A 25,324-nucleotide genomic window follows, 5' to 3' on the forward strand; every position below is an offset into this window, starting at 1 on the left:
TATAAAAAGAAATATTTAATATATGCAAAGGAGACTCCAGGGGCAATGGGGGCATTGCCATTGCAGAAAGAGCTCAGCCCATTGCTCCTAGAGGTTCATTTGCTTATATTAAAACTTCAATTTCCTCAGCAGTGCAGGCACATATAAACATGGGACCAACAAAGATGCCTTCAGCTGCAAAGTGCACATGCAACAGGTCAGCCAGATTCATAGGTACAAATCTGCTGACAGATGCCCTTTACCCAACCTGTACAAATAAAATGTCTGGTACGCAGAACAGTGGAAAATGAAAGACCCATGCCTCATCATCCGAAAGTCAGAATGTGGGTGTCAGCTGAGATTGGATATGGGGCATTTTAATGGTAGCCGTTTGCTGAGTATACAGTGTGTAGAGCAGTAATAAAGGGTCCTAAGATACCATAAGCTCCAAATGCAGAGAACAAAAAAGGCCAGATCAGGTGATCAAATGCCTTCTCAGCATCGAGGCTCAACAAAAAAGCCTGGTGGTTATGTTTATTAATATTATCTATAAGGTCTATAGTTCTCCCCGTGTTATCCCCACCCTGACCACCCATCACAAACCCCATCTGATCTTTATGCACTAGTTGCGGTAACCAATACGCTAACCTAGCATATGTGGAAAAAGGGTAGAGGAAAAGGTCTTATAATAGAGGTAGGGCAGACCATCTAGACCAGGGGATTTGTTGTTGGGCAATTAGTTTACTACCTCTTGGATTTCTTCTATCGTTATCTGAGCATTGAGTGACGATAGTGCTTCATTTGTTACCTTTGGGAGATTGCATTTATTCAAAAATGAGGTAAGGGGGCTATTTCTTCCCACCTGGTCAAATGACACTTGTTGTGGAAGGGAATATAAAGAGGCATAGAAATCCTGGAAGATCCTCGATATTTCTCCAGGGTCATAAACCTTAGTCCCATCAGGACGTCTCAGGACTGTAGGAGATCCCAAAATGTTAGAATCTCGGAGTTGTCTTGCTAACATAGTGTGAGGTTTATTGCCCCAAGCATAAAAACTTTGTCTCGAGTATAATAAGAGTTTTTCTGTTTTAGCAAAGGCTATGTCACGTGATCTAGCTCGAAGGAGCACTATGCGGCGTAACAAGTGATAAGAACGCTGCTTCTCTAGCTGGGACTCTAGATCTTTCAACTGAGTTTTAATAGTTTAGTGGAGTAAAGCACGATCTTTCTTCAGCCTCGAACCCAAAGCAATACAGCTACCCCTAAACAGTGCCTTATGCCCTTCCCATAACACAGAAACAGAGGAGACAGAAGGCTGATTAATAGAAAAGTATTCAGGAAGAGTAGTTTGAAGTTCTTATCTGAGTATTGGCCTAGTGAGTAAAGTCTCATTTAACCTCCAGTGATATTCCCTAGTACGCATTTCAAAAGTTTTTATGGAGAATCGAGATTGCGGCATTATCTGACCAAGTGATATCACCGACTTCCGCGTCACCAAGCAACCTAAGGGTTGGGAGATTACCAAAAAAATAATCAATACGGGTGTAATGCAAGGCACCAACAAACAGACCAGTGATGAAAGCAAAAAGGTGTTTATTCACCAGAAACATAAACGTCCAGGACACTTGCTGGTAACAAGGAATAATAACAAAAAAACCAGGCAAGGAGATTCCAGGAATAGTCCCAACCAGTGCAGAATAATGCTGTGCACTTGGCAGTCGAGTCACTCCAGATCTTGGGTCCGCTGTAAAGGACAAAGTTCCTGGCAGTCTTCAGTCACTAGGAGTTGTGACCTATACCTGGTTGAGGGAAAATAACAGTGGGCACTGATCACCCTGAGAGACCTCCTTTTAAATGCCTGCTGACCAATCCCAGGGTGCCAAGTGTCCACTACCATAGGTGAACAAATTGCCCTGCACCTGAGGACAAGGCCTAAGGCAATCACAAGTTGATTAACCCATGGCTGGCTCCCTAATCCACTTTGCTCTTGTGAGTCAGTATAATATGCGCCACTGGTCGACGAAGTGCATAAGAAGCGCGTACTCGCGACCGTGTATCCCTTTGCGAACCTGCCCTCGTGCGTACGCACGGACGCATGATTGACTTAGCGCGAGTATGCGAGCGCGTGGACCCAGATGCGGAAACGGAAGTCGCAGGAGACACCGGAGACAACCCTGGCCGCGGCGTCTTGTCACTCTCCTGGCCACTCTGTCCCCGGGACTCCGACGGTCCTCCCCTCCGATGTCCAAGCGAACGCATCTCCGCACTGGCTCGCAAAGGAGTCAGCGCTGGTGCATCAGAGACACGCATAACCTGTCCCGCAACTCCACGAGGACCCCTCTTGGTTCCCCTGGAGTGCAAAGCAGGTGAGGATCTTACAACGGGTATGCGTGCGATGCGGATGGGAATAAAAAGTACATGTTCTGGCCGTGGGATAATTTATTCTCCACAGATCATAAAGTGCAAACTTCTGGATCAACTGTCTAAATAAACACGAGAGAGTCCAAGTTGAGAGTGTGGGACTGTATTTCTACTAATGGAGGTTCTATCCATATGTTCTGAAAAAGCGAGGTTAAAATCCCCCCCTACGATTAACGCAGCAGGAAGATAGGAAGATAGCTTTAGTAATACTTTGTTTAGGAAGGATATTTGAGCCGAATTAGGAGCATAGATATTTCACAATATGAGTGGACTACCATTAAGAGTTGTTTTAAGTATAACATATCTGCCATTTACATCTGAAACTGATGATTCAACTTGCAAAGGGCAGTTTGTAGATAAAAGAATAGCTACTCCTGCTTTCTTTTTGTCAGTTGATGAATAGTATATTCGAGGGTACAACCTAGAAGCAAACATAAAGGAGCCATTTTGATCAAAGTGAGTCTCCTGAAGGAAAATGACATCTGCCTTTTCAGAGTGGCATTCGTTAAGGGCTAATCTCCATTTGACATTGGAGTTACGACCCTTTACATTCAGTGAAACACACTTAATAATTTATGTGTGTGTATAGAGAACCATACTTGCTGTTTAGGACGTGCATAGAGTAATCCTCCAGGAGAACCCAAATCCAGAAATTTGATCCAAAGCTGTCACCTCGACTACAATATGGCCAGGATGTCTGAAAGTAGAAAAACGGAAGAAAAGACACAGAAGGGAGTAGGGAAACACACAGTACAATACACATATAAGAGAATCCAATTAACTATTATCGTTGGGTATAAAAAACAACCCTAACGTTCCCACATACCTCTCCCCATCCATCAACAACCCTAATGAAGGGGGAGGGGCACGCCATCCGTCGGAGCGCGACTGAACGCCCACAAAGGCTGAGGTTGCAACAAAAAAAAAAGACGAAAGAGCAGAAAAAAAACATAGAATGATGAATAAAATCATCATACAGTTTCTTCAGGTGTTGTAACCGCCGCTGAGTAATAAAGCATCAAGCGGGGGACTTGTAATAGATGCGACCATTTTCACGGAGGCGCATCCCGAATTCCAGGCCTGGATAAGTCACCCTGTGGAGGTGTAATGACCGGCAACATGCACAGGGAGGAAAACAGGGAAAGCCCTGCCCAAGGGAAAGGGAAAGGTGGTGACCCCTAACTCACCTTGCGGCTGGTACCTGACTGCCCTGACGTCCCTAGACAGGTTCCTCACCCGTGCGGCGATCACGTGCCTAAACCCTGGCTTTCCCTGAAATGAGCCCTGGATAGTGAACGGGCCAGTGGGATCGCTAGTCCTCACCACTGCACTAAGAGGGAAACACCAGGGAGAGGACAGACAAACACAGACAAACACAAACACACCTGGGCGACCACAGCAGTCCACAAAGGTCCAACAGGGATCCGGAGGGTAGCGTTCTGATGCAACAATCAGAGAACGCAGCAACACAGCTCCAGTGGGTCAGAATAGATGTCCAGGCAGGAAGCTCTATATCTGGCAACCAGAGAAGTGTGAGAGGGGAATATAAGGAGGATTGGGAGTGCTGGACAAGGAACAGCTGAGAGAAGGAGCTACGGATCCCTGAGTGAGCCAAAACGGTTTGCAAAGCAAACCCAGAAAGCTACAATAAGGAAACATCCCTATCTTACATAGAGCGTGCAGCCAACCGCTGCGACTTTCTGACCCCGGGTACAACGGAGTCAGGCGTGGCTCTTGACACCCTCGTGACAGTACCCCCCTCTCTACGAGGGGCCTCTGGACACTCAGGACCAGGTCTCTCAGGATGAGAGGCATGAAAAATCCGAACTAGCCTGTCGGCGTTTACCTCAGACATTCTTTCCTCGGGACCGTAACCTCTCCAGTGCACCAGATATTGGAGAGAGCGGCGGACCCGACGAGAATTAATAATTTTGGATATCTGAAATTCTAAATTACCATCCACGACAACAGGAGGGGGTGGCAGCGGTGACGGTTCTAGAGGTGGAACATATTTTTTGAGTAACGACTGTCATGGTCTTACCTCCTTGCTGTTCCCTTCGTTTGACATGTGCTGGCGGCCATCTTGGTTTCTGGGTTTTCTTGTAGCCTCCCACCCTGCGGCTCCTCCTTCCCACTGGGAGGAGCTGGATGCCCAGCTCATATATATAGGAGGTCTGTGGCTTCAGTTCCTTGCTTGGTCCTCCTGTGTTCACATGCTTCCAAGACTGCTGCTGCTTCTGGTTCCTGATCCTGGCCTCGTCTGACTACCCCGTTGGTTCCTGATTCCGGCTTCGTCTGACTACCCCGTTGGTTCCTGATCCTGGCTACGTCTGACTACCCTTCTGGTTCCTGACCTCTGTCTCCGCAAGACCCTGCTTCGGTCTAGCCATCCGTTTGGACTTTGCTTACGGCTTGCTCTTCAATAAAACCTTCTTCTTCTCCACTTATCTCTGTTGTACGTCTGGTTCATGGTTCCTTGACATTAGGACCAAGCCATGAATTCTGACGGTACAGGGCCACCCTCGCTACCTACGCTGGTTGCCAGACTTGATCAGCAGGATCACCTGTTGGGTCGGTTCGCTGTGGCGTTGCAAACCCTGCTTGAACGCACGGCTCATTTAGCTTCCGTTGCCGATGGGTCGGTTGTCGCTCCTGGGCCCGCTCCTACTGCCGCTCCGGTTGTTGCGCCAGAGTCTACCCCGACACCTGTTGCTGCGCCTGTGGTGTTTCGGGGTATGACCGGTTCTGCCCCCCTTCCACAGCGCTTTGGGGGAGAGCCAACTCAGTGCCGAGGTTTCCTTAACCAGGTGGGCATTTACTTCGAGTTGCTGCCACATGCCTTTCCTACTGAGAGATCAAAGGTGGGCTTCTTGATCTCGCTGCTCTCGGACAAGGCCTTGGCCTGGGCCAGCCCTTTATGGGAGAACAACAATCCGGTGGTTGCCGAGTTTTCCGGTTTTGTTGCTTCTCTTCGGAAGGTATTCGATGTGCCGGCTCGTGCTGCCTCTGCTGCGAAGCTCCTTATGTCCATCAGACAGGGTTCACGATCCGTAGCTGAATACGCCATTGAGTTTCGTACCCTGGCAGCAGAGGTGGGCTGGAATAATGAGGCTCTGGTCGCTGCTTTCTCTCATGGTCTCTCGGATGCCTTGAAGGATGAGGTTGCAGCTAAGGACCTACCAGTGGAGCTCGAGTCTCTTATTTCTTTCCTGATTTTGATTGACACCAGACTCAGGGAGAGACCTTCCTTTAAGGAGAGCCTGCGGAGGTCTCCTAACAGATTGGCGCCTACGTTTGCTGTCCCACCCGTGCCTCCCTCTCCTCCCACGCCTCCTGGGGATGACTTGTCTGGGGGTGAACCCATGCAGCGGGGGTTTGCTCGCCTTTCCGAGGGGGAGAGGGCACTCCGGAGACGCGAGGGCCGATGCATGTACTGTGGTCTCGGTGGGCATTTTCGGTTGGCATGTCCGAACCGTCCGGGAGAACGCTCGCACCTGAGGTCCTGTCGGGGGCAGATCTTGGGTGGAGTCTCCTCGTCCCCGGTTTCCCGTGTTGACAAACCACTGATTACTGTTGTCCTCTCCTGGGTCGGGGGCTCGGTGACGACCCAGGCGTTGGTGGACTCTGGTGCTGGTGGTTTGTTCATTGATGGTGTGTTCGCCGCCGCCAATTCCATTCCTCTGCAGCCTCGAGGTTCCCCACTGGCTCTTGAGGCGATAGACGGCAGACCCCTTCTGCCGCCACACGTGACTCATGAGACCCTTCCAGTGGGGATGGTCATTGGTGCCGTTCACAGAGAGTCGGTCTGTCTCCAGGTTATTTCGTCTCCACACTACTCGGTGGTCTTGGGGTACCCCTGGCTCCAGAAGCATAATCCGACTTTCGATTGGAAATCGGCCGAGATCCTCTCGTGGTCACCGCAGTGTGGGGCTAGTTGCATCCATGGGCCTGTCAAGTTGCTGAGTACTTCCTCGGACTCTCTGTTGCCTCCTGAATACGAGGAGTACCGGGATGTATTCGATAAGGTGCGTGCGGTTGCCCTACCTCCGCACCGCCCATACGATTGTGCCATAGAGTTACAATCTGGTGCCGTTCCTCCTCGTGGCAAAGTCTATCCACTGTCGGTAGCGGAGAATGAGGCCATGGAGGAGTACGTGAGGGAGGCGCTTTCACGCGGACACATTCGCAAATCCTCGTCCCCGGCAGGGGCTGGATTTTTCTTTGTGAAAAAGAAGGGCGGTGAGTTGAGGCCTTGCATCGATTACAGGGGTCTCAATCGCATCACGATCAAGAACGCTTACCCGATACCCTTGATTTCCGAGCTGTTCGATCGCCTCAAAGGGGCCACGGTCTTTACCAAACTCGACCTGAGGGCGGCATATAACCTGGTAAGGATCAAGGCGGGCGATGAGTGGAAGACCGCGTTTAACACCAGGACCGGTCATTATGAATCCTTGGTTATGCCCTTTGGGTTGTGCAATGCGCCCGCAGTCTTCCAGGAATTCATCAACGATGTTTTCCGTGACCTGTTGCAGCAGTGTGTGGTGGTCTATTTGGATGACATCTTGGTATATTCTGAATCCATGGAGGCCCACATTCTGGATGTCAGACGAGTGTTGCAAAGGTTACGAGAGAACAAGCTGTTCGGTAAGCTTGAGAAATGTGAATTTCACCGATCCCAGGTAACCTTCTTAGGTTACATCATTTCCGCTGAGGGGTTCTCCATGGATCCTGAGAAGGTTTCGGCTGTCTTACAGTGGCCCCAGCCCAGTGGTCTTCGTGCCCTGCAGCGCTTTTTGGGCTTCGCCAATTATTATCGGAAGTTCATCAGGGACTTTTCCTTGCTAGCCAAGCCTCTCACGGATCTGACCAGGAAGGGAAGTAATCCCCAGGTCTGGCCGCCCGAGGCCATCCGAGCTTTTGAGGCTCTAAAATCCGCATTTGTGTCGGCTCCGATTCTGTCGCATCCCAACCCTGGGTTGCCGTTTGTCCTCGAGGTGGACGCGTCTGAGACGGGAGTAGGCGCCCTCCTGTCTCAGCGTAGAACACCGGAGGGTCCTCTGCTTCCTTGTGGGTTTTACTCCCGGAAACTGTCTTCCGCGGAGTGCAACTATCAGATTGGTGACAGGGAGTTATTGGCCATCGTGCAGGCCCTTAAAGAATGGAGGCACTTGCTCGAGGGCTCGGTGGTTCCGGTTCTCATCCTGACGGACCACAAGAATCTGACCTACCTCTCTGAGGCCAAGAGATTGAAACCACGTCAGGCCAGATGGGCTCTGTTCTTGTCATGTTTTAATTACGTGGTCTCCTACCTACCCGGTTCCAAGAACATCAGAGCGGATGCCTTATCACGGCAGTACTCCGAGCTGTCCGGGGAGGAGTCGATTCCGACTTCGGTCATACCTCCGAATCAGATCCTGGCCGCCATTCGCACCAGCCTGACCTCTCCCCTGGGTGAGCAGATTTTGGCGGCTCAATCTGGTGCTCCCTCTGGGAGACCCAACGGCAGGTGTTTTGTGCCTGAGGAGTTGCGCACTCGGTTGTTGCGAACCTACCATAACTCCAAGGCCGCGGGGCATCCTGGAAAGAATCAGCTGTCCTGGGCTGTTTCACGTCTGTTCTGGTGGCCTTCCCTACGTTCCGACATCGCCGCATATGTAGCGGCATGCTCCGTTTGTGCCCAGAGTAAGTCCCCTCGGCACCTTCCGTTGGGCCTTTTGCAACCCATAGCCACCGGGGAGCGTCCATGGTCACACCTGGGGATGGATTTCATTGTGGACCTCCCTGCATCCCGAGGCCATACGGTCATTCTCATGATAGTGGATCGGTTTTCCAAAATGTGCCACTGTGTTCCTCTCAAGAAGTTACCCTCTGCACAAGAGTTGGCCTCGATTTTTGCCAGGGAGGTCTTCCGGTTGCACGGTTTGCCCAAGGAGATTGTGTCGGATCGGGGGAGTCAGTTTGTGTCCAGGTTCTGGCGCGCCTTTTGCTCCCAGTTGGGGATTCATCTCTCTTTCTCCTCGGCCTACCACCCTCAGTCCAATGGGGCCGCAGAACGATCCAATCAGGCCTTGGAGCAATTCCTTCGTTGCTATGTCTCCGATCACCAAGACAATTGGGTTGACCTCCTGCCTTGGGCTGAGTTTGCCAGGAACACGGCGGTGAACTCTTCCTCTGGGACGTCTCCCTTCATGGCCAATTATGGGTTCCAACCTGCCGTGTTACCGGAGATATTCTCTCCCCAGGATATTCCGGCTGTGGAGGATCACCTTTCCGTCCTACGTGCTTCTTGGGTACAGATCCAGAGGTCCCTTGAGGTCTCTGCGCAGCGCCAGAAACTCCAGGCTGATCGCAGACGAGCGTCCGCTCCTTCCTACCAGGTCGGAGACCGCGTATGGTTGTCCACCCGCAACCTCAACCTTCGAGTGCCCACTCCCAAGCTGGCGCCTCGCTTTGTTGGTCCCTTCCGAGTGCTTCGCAGGGTAAACCCGGTAGCCTATGCCCTTGCGCTTCCTCCTGGCATGCGGATCTCCAACGTGTTTCATGTCTCCCTGTTGAAGCCGCTGGTGTGTAATCGTTTCACTTCCTCGATTCCTCGGCCTCGTCCGGTCCAAGTGGGCAATCGTGAGGAGTATGAGGTGAGCAATATCCTGGACTCACGCCTGGTCCGCGGCCGGGTGCAGTTTTTGGTCCATTGGCGTGGTTATGGTCCAGAGGAGCGTTCCTGGGTTCCCTCCGCAGATGTCCATGCTCCTGTCTTGCTCCGAGCCTTCCACGCACGCTTCCCTCAGAAACCGTTCCTTACTCCGCGGAGGAGGGGCCCTTGAGGGGGAGGTACTGTCATGGTCTTACCTCCTTGCTGTTCCCTTCGTTTGACATGTGCTGGCGGCCATCTTGGTTTCTGGGTTTTCTTGTAGCCTCCCACCCTGCGGCTCCTCCTTCCCACTGGGAGGAGCTGGATGCCCAGCTCATATATATAGGAGGTCTGTGGCTTCAGTTCCTTGCTTGGTCCTCCTGTGTTCACATGCTTCCAAGACTGCTGCTGCTTCTGGTTCCTGATCCTGGCCTCGTCTGACTACCCCGTTGGTTCCTGATTCCGGCTTCGTCTGACTACCCCGTTGGTTCCTGATCCTGGCTACGTCTGACTACCCCGTTGGTTCCTGATTCCGGCTTCGTCTGACTACCCCGTTGGTTCCTGATCCTGGCTACGTCTGACTACCCTTCTGGTTCCTGACCTCTGTCTCCGCAAGACCCTGCTTCGGTCTAGCCATCCGTTTGGACTTTGCTTACGGCTTGCTCTTCAATAAAACCTTCTTCTTCTCCACTTATCTCTGTTGTACGTCTGGTTCATGGTTCCTTGACAACGACTTATGAAAGACATTATGGATTTTAAAAGTCTGAGGCAACTCCAGGCGAAAAGCCACGGGGTTGATGATGGCTACAATCTTGTATGGACCAATAAACCTAGGACCCAGTTTCCAAGAGGGAACCTTCAATTTGATATTCCTAGTAGATAACCACACATAGTCATTCACTCCTAGGTCCGGACCTGGCGACCGTCTCTTATCAGCCATGCATTTGTATTTACCTCCCATATTTTTCAAGTTAGCTTGCACCTTCTGCCATACCGATGAAAGAGATGACGAAAACCGTTCCTCGTCGGGAACCCCAGAAGACCCCCCCTCTTTGAAAGTACAAAATTGGGGGTGAAAACCATATGCACCAAGAAATGGTGACTTGCCAGTGGATTCCTGACGGCGATTATTTATGGCAAACTCAGCTAATGGTAAATATGACGACCACAACTCTTGGTTTTCAGACACAAAACATCTTAGATATGTCTCCAGGTTTTGGTTGGTACGCTCAGTCTGTCCATTCGACTGAGGATGGAAAGCTGAGGAAAAGGACAAGTGAACTCCGAAACGGGAACAAAAAGCTTTCCAAAATTTAGAAATAAACTGGGTTCCCCGATCCGAAACAACATCGGAGGGGACCCCGTGAAGCTTCACGATCTCACTGACGAATACCTGAGCAAGAGTTTTAGCATTAGGTAGTGCGGGTAACGCAATGAAGTGTGCCATTTTGCCCTCTTTGAAGAATGGGCACCGGATCACTCACATTACCCCCTCCAGGGAAACAACGAGATAGTGCATCAGCCTTGGTATTTTTTGCTCCAGGACGATAGGTAATCACAAAGTTAAACCTGGAAAAAAAAAGCGACCACCTAGCCTGTCTAGGGGTGAGACGCTTAGCTGATTCGAGGTACAGCAGATTTTTGTGGTCCGTAAACACAGTGACGGGGTGGACTGCCCCCTCTAAGAAGTGACGCCACTCCTCAAACGCAAGTTTAATAGCTAACAGTTCCCTATTGCCAATATCGTAGTTCTGTTCTGCTGCAGATAGTTTTTTAGAAAAGAAAGCACAAGGACGCCATTTGCCAGGAGACGGACCCTGAGACAGTACAGCCCCCACTCCCACCTCTGATGCATCGACTTCAACAATAAAAGGCTGAGAGACATCAGGTTGGACTAGTACAGGTGCTGAGGTAAACCTCTCTTTTAGAGAGGAAAAAGCAACTTTAGCGGCGTCAGACCATTTAGAAAAATCAGTCCCCTTCCTAGTCATGTCAGTAAGGGGTTTTACGATCACCGAATAATTTTTAATGAATTTCCTATAGAAATTCGCGAAGCCCAAGAACCGTTGTAGTGCTTTGAGGTTCTCAGGAAGATCCCAATCCAAAATTGCCTGGACCTTCCTAGGATCCATACGGAAACCTGACGCAGATAAATAATAACCTAGGAATTGTATCTCCTGAACGGCAAAAACACATTTTTCAATTTTAGCATATAATTCATTCGTCCGTAGGACCTGTAGTACTTGTCTGACATGCTCCTCATGTGTTCTCAGATCAGACGAATAAATTAAGATATCATCTAGGTATATTACCACCAACCTGCCTATTAGATGACTAAAAATGTCATTAACGAAATGTTGAAAGACGGCAGGAGCATTGGTCAGGCCGAAAGGCATAACTAGATTTTCATAATGCCCCTCAGGGGTGTTCAAAGCTGTTTTCCACTCATCCCCCTCTTTAATACGAATCAGATTGTAGGCCCCCCTAAGATCGAGTTTGGAGAACCACCTAGCACCCGCAATCTGGTTAAACAGGTCAGGAATGAGAGGAAGAGGGTATGGGTCTCGGATGGTTATCCGATTTAATTCACGAAAATCTAGGCAAGGACGCAGGCCCCCATCTTTCTTTTTAACAAAGAAAAACCCTGCAGCCACGGGTGAAGAAGAGGGTCTGATGTGTCCCTTAGCCAAACTCTCGGAGATATAATCCTTCATGGCTTGTCTCTCTGGACCTGAAAGATTATATAACCTGGTCTTGGGTAATTTTGCGCCGGGAATAAGGTTAACCGGGCAATCATAAGGACGATGAGGTGGTAACTTCTGACAACCCTTTTCAGAAAAAACGTCCTCAAAGTCCGAAACAAAAGTAGGTAGGGTAGCTATGGAGGCGACTAAGCAATTGCTATTTAAGCAATTTTCTCTGCACGGCTCACTCCACTCCAATATCTCCCTGGCCTGCCAATCCACCACTGGATTGTGCGCTACCAACCAGGGAAGACCCAGCACTACCGGAGCGGGAAGCCCCTCTAGAACATAACATGAGAGCATCTCGTTATGGTGGTCCCCTACCCGAAGGTGTAAGTTATGAACAATGTGGGTGAGATTTCTCTGAGACAGAGGAGCAGAATCGATAGCAAATATGGGAATAGGTCTCTGTAGTGTGCAGAGAGACAAACCCATAGTGCGGGCAAAATGGGCATCTATCAAATTTACCCCTGCTCCACTGTCTAGAAAGAAAGAAATAGTCTCTGTCTTATCACCAAAAACAATCACCGCTGGCAACACAAATTGCGATGTACGTATGGAGGAAACGTATACCCCCCGGCTGACATCCTCCACACAGCCTGGGGTTAGTAGTTTTCCGACGTTTTTTTTGTTTCTGAGGAAGGAGGGACAAACATTAATGAAATGACCCCTCTCCCCACAACAAAAACAAACCCCCAGCCTACGGCGAACCACAGGAGGACGGACCTGACGAGTAGTTCCTCCTAGCTGCATAGGCTCATCTAAGTCCGTACAGACTAACTGCTGCTTGGGAGGGGTTACCAATGGCTCCGGTTTTTTCAACCTGTCCCTAAGGCGTCTATCTATACGGATAGAAAGGGACATAACTGCATCAAGGGAAAAGGGGGTCTCATACAATGCAAGCGCATCCTTAACCATTTCGGATAACCCAGAGCAGAACTGACTCCTGAGAGCCGGGTCGTTCCATTGGGTATCCGTAGCCTACCTACGGAAGTCAGAGCAATACTCCTCTACCGGCCGCTCTCCTTGTAGGAGTCTCCGTAGTTTTGATTCAGCCAGTGCGACTCGGTCAGGGTCGTCATATATGAGACCCAAGGCCCCAAAAAACTCATCCACTGACCGAAGCGCCTGAGAATCAGTAGGTAAAGAGAACGCCCAGGACTGCGGGTCCCCCTGCAGCAGGGAAATAACCACACCCACCCGCTGTTCTTCATTACCAGAGGAGTAAGGGCGCAGTTTAAAGTATAATTTACAGGCCTCACGGAAAATCAAAAACTTGTCCCTTCCCCCAGAAAATCTGTCAGGGAGAGGGACCTTGGGTTCCGCAACAACCTGGTTACCAGTAGCAACCGCTGGGCTTGCGGTCTGTTGTAATTGCTGCTGTTGCTGGAGGACCGATGCCTTCACCAAAGACAGGCCATGAGATTGTTCGGTCAGAGCAGCAATTTGATCCATACTGGATTCTAAGTAGGTAGAAAAAAAAAAAAGATATATATATTTTATTTTTTTTACCTACACAAAATAAGGGCCAGATATAATGTAATGACCGGCAACATGCACAGGGAGGAAAACAGGGAAAGCCCTGCCCAAGGGAGAGGGAAAGGTGGTGACCCCTAACTCACCTTGCGGCTGGTACCTGACTGCCCTGACGTCCCTAGACAGGTTCCTCACCCGTGCAGCGATCACGTGCCTAAACCCTGGCTTTCCCTGAAATGAGCCCTGGATAGTGAACGGGCCGGTGGGATCGCTAGTCCTCACCACTGCACTAAGAGGGAAACACCAGGGAGAGGACAGACAAACACAGACAAACACAAACACCCAGGTGGGCGACCACAGCAGTCCACAAAGGTCCAACAGGGATCCGGAGGGTAGCGTTCTGATGCAACAATCAGAGAACGCAGCAACACAGCTCCAGTGGGTCAGAATAGATGTCCAGGCAGGAAGCTCTATATCTGGCAACCAGAGAAGTGTGAGAGGGGAATATAAGGAGGATTGGGAGTGCTGGACAAGGAACAGCTGAGAGAAGGAGCTACGGATCCCTGAGTGAGCCAAAAGGGTTTGCAAAGCAAACCCAGAAAGCTACAATAAGGAAACATCCCTATCTTACATAGAGCGTGCAGCCAACCGCTGCGACCTCCTGACCCCGGGTACAACGGAGTCAGGCGTGGCTCTTGACACCCTCGTGACAGGAGGGGAACGATGTTGTTTCTGACGAGCGGAGTGCCACACCGGGGCAAAGCTTCTGGAATCTCCCAATCATCAAAAGGTGGAATATGAATGTCCAAAGCAGAACCAAAAAGTAGCCAATCCGCATGACTCCGTAAGACAGATGTTTTGCCATTCTTAGAGGCCAGCAAGGCGAACGGAAATCCCCAGCTGTATAGTATTTTCTTATCACGCAGACATGCTAGTAGGGGTTGCAGGGCTCTCCTTTTCTGAAGTGTTAGTCGGGAAAGGTCTTGGTACAGCTGGATGACAGTACCCTGGAATTCAATAGAGCACAGGGAACGAGCCTTAGCCATAATGGATTCCTTAAGTTGAAAGTCATGTAGGCAACAAATCACATCACGTGGTAATGCTGAGGTACCTTTAGGGCGCAATGCTCTGTGTGCTCAATCCAATTAAATAGCTATTGGCGGTTGAGAGCCTAATATCATATTGAAAAGTTCTCCTAGTAAGTCGTCCAGGTGTTCATCCAACTCCGATTTTGGTAGGCCCCTAATTCTGATATTGTTCCTGCGCCCCCTGTTATCTAAGTCTTCTAAATGGCGAGAGTAATCTTTAACAGCCTGAGATTGACTAGTAACAATTGACTGCAAGTGAGTCACGTAGCGACGTGTATCGTCATGATCAGATTCTATAGAGTCAATGTGAGCCGACATTTGTTTAAAATCTTGACGCAGTGAAGATATTTCGGATTAACAAGCACTCCTCATCTCGGCTATCAGTGCCTTGAAGTCTTCTTTGGTAGGCAAATGTTTCAGAGTTTGGTGAAGTAGCAAGGAATGTGAGAATGGTACAGCATACTCTTCCCCCTCATCTACAGAGTCTGAGAGTTGATCCCAGCATACATTTGCACCCTCGTTTCTCCCCAGGCTCTGTGCTGGCTCTGTAAGGTCCCCTGCAGCATCACCCCAATCTATCCTCTTCTGTGACGAGGTTGCTGCTTGCCTCGTCTGCTTCTGTGCCATTTTAGGTGTCATTTCAAGTGTTAAAAGGGCCTTAGCGGAGGGCTCTGCCGTTATATTTGCCTGCTTATCAGCCCAGTGTTAACCCTGACCGGGCACAAACTCCTCTGCTGCATGCGAGAGGACAGACCGCCTGATCTGCTGTCTGATGGTGCGCTCCTGTCTTTGTGGCAGGCAGAGTGTCGGAGTGGTCGCACTGCTGTACTCCACAGAGGCCTCAGGCTGAGGTAGGCCGCAAATCGGAGCCATGAGTGTTGGGACCCTTATAAAGTAGTTATCCAGCGTATAGCTGGCCGGGATGGGGATCGGAGCGTTACCTGGCTTCTTAAGGGGTAATTTTTTCCCCATAGGATGCGTTGCTCCGACTTTAAAGCCCTTTTTTGTTTCTTTCAGCGGCAGAGCTCAGCGTTCACGCCGCCATCTGCTTAGACGCCCAGGCCACGCCCTGCAGTGTACAATTTAAAAGCCGGAGGAGAGCACTTTTCTGGATGTGAGAGCACCCCCTGCTGCTTGAAACCTTTTGTAACAGTTAACAAAAATATTGATAAGAAAGGGAAAAAAAATCTGTTTTTCCTTAAATATTTTTTAAAATATTATATCTGTCATCTAATGGCACAAAGAAAAGGTCTAAGGTGTCCCATGAAAAATAATATCAAACACATGTAGGTTAGCTCAGAAATTAGTTATTTGCAGTTAGATAGGCCCATTGCTACAGGGGGGTAAACGCTCTGACAATGAAGGGGTGAATGTCCTTCAGTTATTCCAGAACATAACCAGAGGCCAGAACAATGAAGATAATGCATAAAGCAAGTGAGAGACATGTGAAAACATAATAAATCAGTTATGATATTTGACTTAATTATAAACAGTGCAATATACAGTAAACATACAGAAGACATGCATATAACTACTTCAGTTTTAAGATAGATTAGCAATGAATAAAGGCTGTTTTTTCAATTTAGACCAGCTAGATTGACGTAATTGTAATTGTATCATGAGGGAATGTGCTGTACTTCATATGTATTAGAATTGTAGTGTAACCATAACCTGTAAGATGTTCCTGTAAATGCATTTCATGTTTACAGGAAAATAAGACAAACTATTTTTCTTATTACTTATAGAATTGTTTTATTATTATTATTATATATATATTTTTTTTATCATTTTAGTATTCAGGACTGACGTTCTTATTGTGCATCAGACCGAAATGAGAAAACTGCAACAAAAACGTATTCTTCTCCTCATTTCTTCATTCCTCTGTGCCTTCTTCCTATATACATGGAAAAAACATCTCATTCCTATCAGTAAGTGTTTCTTAAAAAAAATATATTAAAAAAATGGTAATTTTGTCGCGAAGCTCCTCAGGTAAGGTCATAAATAAATTATTAATTGACTGCTATCTTTAAATGACTAAGCATAGAGAGTTAAAATTGATGCATACTCCAAAATAGAATTGATAAAATCTACAGACAGCCCCACAAGAAATAAGCCTTTACACAGCTCTCTAGACATAAATATACAAAAAATGCATGGATCTCAGAATATGGCGATGCTGAGACATTTTTTCAACTTTTTACATTTGTTGTATTAAAACATAAGAAAAAAAAAATAAATTGGTATCACTGCGATCATACCCTGAGAAAGCAGGTAACGTCAGTTTTACTACATAGGGCACGCTGTAAAAATTAAACAATGGCAGAATTGTGTTTTGTTTTCCATTTTCACCCCACTTTGATTTTTTTCCAATTCCAACTAAAATGGATCATTAAATGGTCCCCAGTGGCTTAGCGTGGGTTGCCAGCACCTGGGGCAAGCCAAGAATTGCGCGCCCCACCCCCCCAACTTGTGACCATGCCCCTTTTTACAGATAATGTAGTAGATATCACCTGCAGTCCTATGTAACACCACAGATAACACAGATAATGTAGTAGATGGGTGTGAGGCCCCAGATTTCAGAACACACACAGTGTGACTAGAGTTGAGCAGACACCTGGATGTTCGGGTTCGACGGGTTCGGCCAAACTTCAAAAAAAAATTGAGTTCGGGACCCGAACTTGTCCCAAACTTGACCCTGAACCCAAACCCCATTGAAGTCAATAGGGACCCGAACTTTTGAGCACTAAAATGGCTGTAAAAATGTCATGTAAAAGGGCTAGAGGGCTGCAAATGCATCAAAATGTGGTTAAGAGCATGGCAAGTGTTCTGCAAACAAAAGTGGATAGGGAAATAACTTTAAATGGTGGAGCGGTGGAGGAGGAGGTAGCCTACACAGTTTTTTTGTTTTAACTTTATTTTTATTTTTTTAAATTAGGGTAAACCCCAAAACATTGGGAAATATAACCTGTGATAACCCCCTCCGGTCGTGCTAAACACACGTTCAGACAATACACTGGCTGCAGGGCAGGCCAGCACCTCCAAAGCGTAAAGGGCAAGCTCAGGCCATGTGCCCAATTTGGAGACCCAGAAGTTGAAGGGGGCAGACCCACCAGTCAGTTCGTGTAGGCATGTGCACACTTACTGCCTCACCATGTCGCACATCCCCGTGATGTCCACGGTCCAATTAGATATCTTCTGTATCAACTTTCGATGTTCTTTTATGTGCCTACCATGGTGATCACGGGTGGCAGGGAATCAGGGTTCCAGGCCGGAGAGGGAGCCTGAGAAAGGGATACTACATCCAAGGGAGGTCAATGGATGAAATTAAATGTAATCAAGCAGAAATGTGGGACAGAGTGTCACAGCTGAGGATGGGGAAAACCCTCAGCCGTGCGGTATCAGCAGATGGATGGTCAGAGCATGGCCAGGACAGGGATCAGGTCACCTCCTAAACAATCCCTAATACTGACCCTGTCTCCTAGCCTGTATGAGCCGACCCTGATGGTAGGAGGGCTCATACTCCGGAACCTGATATTCCTGCTAGCCCTCAGGGTGGCCCTGGACTAGGAGCAGGGTAAGACGACCTGTTCCTCATAGACACGGAGGAACAGGAGTCTCACTGGCCAAGCTATAAAGACAGGGGAAACAGAAACAGACATATGGCAATGGCAGGTAAGTGAGACTAGTACCACACCTACCTGCCACCGACACAGAGCCTGGAACCCAAGTATAAGTGCTGCTGTCCACAACAACACAAGAGACACAGCACACAACACACGGGAAGCCAGGAAACCATATGCTGCAATAAATAAAGACCAAAGAAACATCTACTTAACACCATACATCAAGCTTATGACCACAAGGGTGGCCCCCACTGGCAGATGGTATAACAGGAGGATGTCTCCAGCAACCATGGCTGAAGAACCCCTCAGCTAACTGAAAACAGCAGAGGCTTTATAGCCCAAAGTAGCCACACCCACACTCAGACACACCAGGTGATCACACACACAGAAGGGAGTTAACCCTTCCAACACAAGGCAAGGGAAGACGCCCACTTAAAGGGGAAGTACACACATAAACACACACTTCACCTGTTGCTGCGGGCAATGGCATGCGTGGCAACCATGTCCTGGGGATCAGCCATAGGGCTGAGACACTGCCACCACATGCACACAAGACCACACGTTGCCACGGGCCACCAAGCGAAGGAAAGTGTCACAAAACACACCATAGGCCGTGACACAGAGTTAAGGAGGGGGCGCGCGGCAATTACCCACTCCCGACTCGGGGAGGTAGTAACGATAAATAACAATACAGGACTCTTAAGATGCCCTGTTATTGGAATGATTAATAAAAAATTATAGGGAATGTCACAGGGGTATTTTGGATTTGGAAACATTAGACAGGAGAGGCTATTTGGATATCTTCTCTATCAACTTTCGATGTTCTTTTCTGAGCCTACCATGTTGATCATGGTTATCGGCGAATCAGGGTTCCATGCCGGAGAGGGAGCATGAGAAAGGGAGACCTCATCCAAGGGAGGTCAATGGCTGCAATAGGATGAAGCGGAAATGTGGGACAAGTTATTAATGCAGAAGGATCGAATGAAAGGGCGAATTAAAGACGAATTTTAGAAATTCCTGTCACCTATGCAGAGCAGGGGGTTTTCATCGCCAGAAATGGGTTAATGTCACCCACCAATGGAACAGATTATTTTTCAAAATTATAGCTGTATTTCTAGCTTAAATTGCACACTGACTAATGCTGCAAAGGCACCAGATGTAGGCTATTGCCAAAAATGGGTGTTTTTTTAAACCCAGATTATTATTGCAGTATATCAAGCTTGGATATCAATGTCACAAAAGCACAAATGCAGTGCTGGTGCACTGAGCTTGCATAAAATGTCCGCCGCCGCTCACCTAACTAACAGATGGATAAAAGTTATTTTTCTGTGTCACTGGGCTCAAGGCAGGGTAAAAAGATTGTGCACTGCACCCACAAAACTAAATGTATGTAGATCGCTAAGTTCACAAGCACTTCTGATAACAGATTCTTTCCTATTCTCTCCCTCACAGCAGCAGCATCCTCTCCCTACACTAGTAACAGCAGAGTGACGTGCAGCGCTACATGAGACTCCAGCTTATATAGAGGGTGGGTCACATGCTGCACTGGCCATTCACAGCCATGCCATTAGTAGGCATGGCTGTGATGGCTTCTAAAGGCTCAGATTTAAACACTTGTTGATTGTCTGCTCTTCAGCCTTTCAAAAAGCGACAAGAAATCGCCGAACACCGAACTTTCACTGAAATGTTTGGGTCCGGGGTCCAAAAATCCTAAAGTTTTGATACGACCCTAAGTGTGACCCCGGCCTGGCATCCTGCTGACAGCAGGAGCGCACTGAGTCATTGGTTGCTATGACGCCGTGCACTTCATGCCGCCGCTGCACCACAGTAATACACTCGTATGATCTATACAAGTGTATTACTGTAGTACATCGGCGGCGTGAAGCGCACGGCGTCATAGCAACCAATGACTCAGTGCGCTCCTGCTGTCAGCAGGATGCCAGGCCGGGATACCACGGACTGCTCACGTCCGTGTTCCACGGCCGTGTGCATTCGGCTTTAATTAAACCCCAGATCAGACCCTAAAATTATTCAGACCTCAGATCAGGCTCCCATGGTTCGTAATACCTCAGATCAGACAAACTTACCTCTCCTTCTACGGACTGCCGACACTTGGGAGATCCAGTGCTCTTCCTGCCACTCTGTCCTGTGATCCGACATCACACAATGTGAGGTTACAGAGAGTGCCTACATCCTCACGCTGTGCGGCGCCGGCAGAAGAAGACCAGAAAGCGGTGAATACAGCCAGCACAAGGAGTGCTGTAATCACTGCTCCCCAGTCCTACTGTGTACTAATAAACACTTCCATAATGGAAGTTCTCATTACCATTCACCTATATGAAGCCATGCCGCAGTCTAAAACTTCTTCCCACTCACACCGGATCTAAAAAAGTGGGCTAACCAGCAGGCCCATCTCATTTTCCATTGTCTAAATGTAACACAGCTAGAAAGCGGTCTCACATTCAAAAGTGGCGCTGGATACGCCAAAGTTATGAAGAGGCCGGGGCCTCTTCATAACTTCGGCAATCCACTGCCAGCGATGGGGCTTTATTAAGACTGGCATCTAAAATGCCAGTCATAATAAATGTGCCCCAATGTTTCCATCTGGATATAGGCCATTATAATGGATAGCATTAGGTGTGAACACTGACCCATTCATTTAAATAGGTATATGCACATGAGCATTGTTTACCATTGACCAGGTGTCTGTTCATGAAATCACAACACATTCCATCTTCATTTATTTTTCAGGCAGGACTGATTCATTCAAGTCATTAGGTGAGTGAAAATTGGCATATGTGTTTGGTCTGTTACAAGGAATTCTTGTGTGTTACAATTGTACGACAAAACTGATGTAAATCCATCCATTTTTTACTTAAAAGACTCTGACACATTGTGTATTGCTCATGTGAAAGAAGCTTAAAGGCTATGAACATCTTTTGGGGCATTTTTTTATTATTGCATTTTACTCATTTTAAGCTAAAAATCATTTTTCACATGTCGTGTTTTATTCCAGCGCCTCTCTGCATGTTTGCCGTGCTGCAGCTGGACCTATAGTGAATGGCAAGCGTGCACTAGCGGAGGCATGGATCCAGCAGGCTGTTCACCCGCAGGAACAGCCTGCCAGAGAAGGCTGCCGCTAATATGGAAGTAGCCTAAGGCCATTTCCACATGGGCGAGTATTCTGCGCGGATGCGATGCATGAGTTGAACCCATTGCACCCGCACTGAATCTGGATCCATTCATTTCTATGGGACTGTGCACATGAGCTGTGATTTTCACGCATCACTTGTGCGTTGCGTGAAAATCGCAGCACGCTCTATATTCTACGTTTTTCAGGCACCATAGAAGTGAATGGGGCCGCGTGAAACTCGCAAGCATCCGCAAGCAAGTGCGGATGCGGTGCGATTTTCACGCATGGTTGCTAGGTGACAATCGGGCTAGGGACCCGATCTGTATTATTTTCCCTTATAACATGGTTATAAGGGAAAATAATAGCATTCTGAATACAGAATGCAAAAAAAATAGCGATGGAGGGGTTAAAAATAAAAAAAATTAACTCACCGAGTCCACTTGATCGCATAGTTGCGGATCTCTGTCTTCTTCTGTAATGTTGAGCTGCCGGCTAAGGATCTGTGGTGACGTCACATCACATGGTCCAATCACATGGTCCCTCACAATGGTGATGAACCGTGTGATGAGCACAGTGACGTCACCACAGGTCTTTTGCCAGGTCCTGAAGATAGAACAGAGACCGGCAGCTATGGAGCAGGTAAGTTAACTTTATTTTTTATTTTTTAACCCCTCCATCCCAAATTTACTTTGCATTCTGTATTAAGAATGCTATTATTTTCCCTTATAACCATGTTATAAGGGAAAATAATAAAATCCACACAACACCTAACCCAAACCTGAACTTTAGTGATGAAGTCCGGGTTTGGGTCTGCGTACCAAACATGGCGAGTTTTCTCAGGAGCGCGCAAAACGCATTAAAACGCTTTGCACTCGCACGGAAAAATCGCGCATTTTACCGCAACGCACCCGCATCTTATCGGGCCCTCACACGCCACGCTTGTGTGAAAGAGACCTAAGGGTCAAAATACATGGTGAATAGAGCCTTATACAGTACCAGTTTGTAACTCATCTTGTTTATGATTAGTACAATTGTCTGTTATGTATGTGCACCGCTTATCATATGTACAGCGCTATGGAATGAATGGCGCTTAAATAATAAATAATAATAATAGTACAGTATGTTAATTTGAATTATTTAAGGTTTTTGTAAAATACTTGTTCACTTTTCTTTGTGATGCAGCTGCTCCACAGTATTCAATTGTGGATTCTCAAGAACAGAGGAAGGCTAATATAAGATCTGTATGCGAGAGGAACAATCTCAACGGCTCGTCCTTTGTGGTGCCTCGTAATGTAGCTGCCCAGTTATACGTTGAACACAGCCATAAATTTATATATTGTGAGGTGCCCAAGGTAGGCTGCTCAAACTGGAAAAGAATCATCCTACTACTGAACAAATCTCTTGATCTCTCTGCAGATGAGCTTCAACATTTCCAGGTACATAAGTCAAAACAACTCGTCAAGTTGAGCTCATATCCTCCCTCCCTTCAGAAAGAACTTCTAGCAACTTATACTAAAGTGATGTTTACTCGAGATCCCCTAGAGCGAGTTGTTTCTGCCTACAGAGACAAGTTTCTTCATTATGATGATGTTTACTACAGTACCAACATTTCAAATCTGATCAAAAATACACTTGGTATCCATTCCAAGGCAAAACTTACTTTTGAACAATTTGCCTGCTTTATCGTTCAGGAAAATCCATCCTATAGAGACACTCACTGGAAGCCTATGAATGAGCTGTGTGATCCGTGCAAAATCCAATATGATATTATCGGCAAGTTTGAAACCTTAGCAGAGGATGCAGATCTTGTTTTACGAACCATAGGGGCCTCCCAAAATTTGAAATACCCCACAATTAAACATCATTCTAATGAGTCCCGTACAAGTGAAGACATAAGCAAACATTACCTAGAAATGCTTCCTCCAGTTCTATTTAGGAAACTTATGAAGATCTACGGACTTGACTTCTCCATGTTTGAATATAGTTATTACAAAAGTGAATTTTTTAAAATCCCTAAAACAACTTACATCTATTAATGGCATCGCTCGTAGATGTTTCTAGACTACTTTTTGATCATTTTTAAAACCTTGGTGGGACATAGTGAAACCTAGATCACAGTGGCCAAAACATCAAAAAGTTCTGTGTGTTGCCAGCGCCATTGACTGTAATGGGTTCCGGCAGAAATGTGTCCGGCTGACTCCCAGTATATTTGCCAGGTACCAGCCAGATCTCCCACGGACCCATTATAGTCAATGGGGCAGACAGACATTCTGGTAACATCTGCCAATGCTGGAGCTGGTTCTCTGCCATAACAGCCTGCCTGAACTCCTGCCACAAAACACAGATGAAAACACTGATGCCGATGCATTAACCCTTGCACTGCCGCCGTCAGCGCTGACCGCGGCACCTGCGGGATCCTACTAGGTCCGGGGCTGTGACGGGTACCCGATGGCAGGGAAGGCAGCCCGATGGATCTCACAGACAAGCAGGCTTAAGCATATTACAGTGGTAATACACTTACAGCCAATGCATTACAAAACGATCAGACCCCCAAAAGTTGAAGTCCCAGGGTGGGACAAAAAAAGAAAAAGAAGTAAAAAAATAAGTTTTACAAAAAAGTTAAAAGTTTCAAGTAAAAAAAAAAAAAAAGTGTCCTTTTCCCAAAATAAAGTAAAACAAAACTTGTAAAAAATAGGGAAAAAAAGAAAAGTAGACATATTATGTATTGCCGCATCCATATAGACCGGCTCTATAAAAATATAACATGACCTAACCCCTCAGAGTAAAAAAAATATATAAAAACTGTGCTAAAAAAAAAAAAAAAATTGGTCACCTTACATAACTAAAAGTGCAACACCAAGCGATCAAAAAGGCGTATGCAGCCCAAAATAGTACCAATCTAACCGTCACCTCATTCTGCAAAAAAAAAAACCCTGCCTAAGACAATCACCCCCCCCAAAAAAAAAAAGTATGGCTCTCAGACTATGGAGACACTAAAACATGACTTTTTTATGTTTAAAAAAAAATGATAATATTGTGTAAAACTTAAATAAAAAAGTATACATGTTAGGTATTGCCATGTCCGTAAAGACCTGGTCTATAAAAATATCACATGAACTAACTCCTCAGGTGAACACCATAAAAAAATTTAAAAAACGGTGTCACAAAAGCTATTTTATGGTCACCTTACATCACAAAAAGTGCAATACCAAGCGATCAAAAAGTAATACGCACCACAAAATCATACCAATCAAACCGTTATCTTATCTCGCAAAAAATGAGAACCTACATAAGACAATCACCCAAAAAATAAAAAAAACTATGGCTCTCTGAATATGGAGATACTAAAACATGATTTTTTATTTTTTTAAAATGCTGTTATTGTGTAAAATGTTAATAAATAAAAAAAGTATACATATTAGGTATCTCCGTGTCTGTAAGAACCTGCTGTATAAAAATATCACATGAACTAACCCCTCAGGTGACAATCGCTCAAAACTAACTCTACCTAGAACAATGGCCCCAAAAATACAAAAAACTATGGCTCTCAGAATACTAAAACATGATTTTTTTTGTTTAAAAAAATAAATAAAAAAAGGATACATATTAGGTATCGCCGCCTCCATAAGAACCTGCTGTATAAAAATATCACATGACTTAACCCCTCAGGTGAACACCGTAAAAAATTAAAAGTGTGTCAAAAAGCCATTTTTTGTCACCTTACATCACAAAAAGTGTAATACCAAGCGATCAGAAAGTTATATGCACCCTATAATAGTACCAATCAAACCGTCATCTCATACCGAAAAAATGAGCTCCTACAAAAGACAGTCATCCAAAAAACAAAAAAAAAAAACTATGGCTTTCAGAATATGAAGGTACTAAAAATATATATTTTTTAAAATGCTTTATTATGTAACACTGATTAGTCATATTTGGTATTGTCGTGTCCATAACAACCTGCTCTATAAAAATACCACATGATGTAACCTGTCAGATGAACATTGTTAATAACAAAAAATAAAAACTGTGCCAAAACAGCAATTTTTGTTACCTTGCCTCACAAAAAGTGTAATATAGAGCAACCAAAAATCATATGTACCCTAAACTAGTACCAACAAAACTGCCACCTTATCCCATAGTTTCCAAAATGGGGTCACTTTTTGGGAGTTTCTACTCTAGGGGTGCATCAGGGTGTCTTCCAATGGCATTCCTTTCCTTCTGCG

The 25,324-nt window shown here is 46.7% G+C and overlaps 1 protein-coding gene across 1 annotated transcript in view; it reads left to right on the top strand.

Annotated features, from left to right (window-relative positions):
* Nucleotides 1-23,571, top strand: part of LOC122922179 (carbohydrate sulfotransferase 9-like) — a 44,507-nt gene extending 20,936 nt beyond the window's left edge. Inside the window, exons 2-4 of the mRNA XM_044272694.1 lie at nt 16,136-16,270; nt 20,717-20,743; nt 22,281-23,571. Coding sequence (XP_044128629.1) covers nt 16,174-16,270; nt 20,717-20,743; nt 22,281-23,134 — 978 coding nt within the window. The 5' untranslated portion in view covers nt 16,136-16,173 and the 3' untranslated portion in view covers nt 23,135-23,571. The remainder of the gene's footprint in view (nt 1-16,135; nt 16,271-20,716; nt 20,744-22,280) is intronic.
* The last annotated feature ends 1,753 nt before the right edge of the window (nt 23,572-25,324 follow it).

The sequence above is a fragment of the Bufo gargarizans genome, chromosome 11 (genome assembly GCF_014858855.1).
Source record: "Bufo gargarizans isolate SCDJY-AF-19 chromosome 11, ASM1485885v1, whole genome shotgun sequence".
Taxonomy (NCBI): Eukaryota; Metazoa; Chordata; class Amphibia; order Anura; family Bufonidae; genus Bufo; species Bufo gargarizans.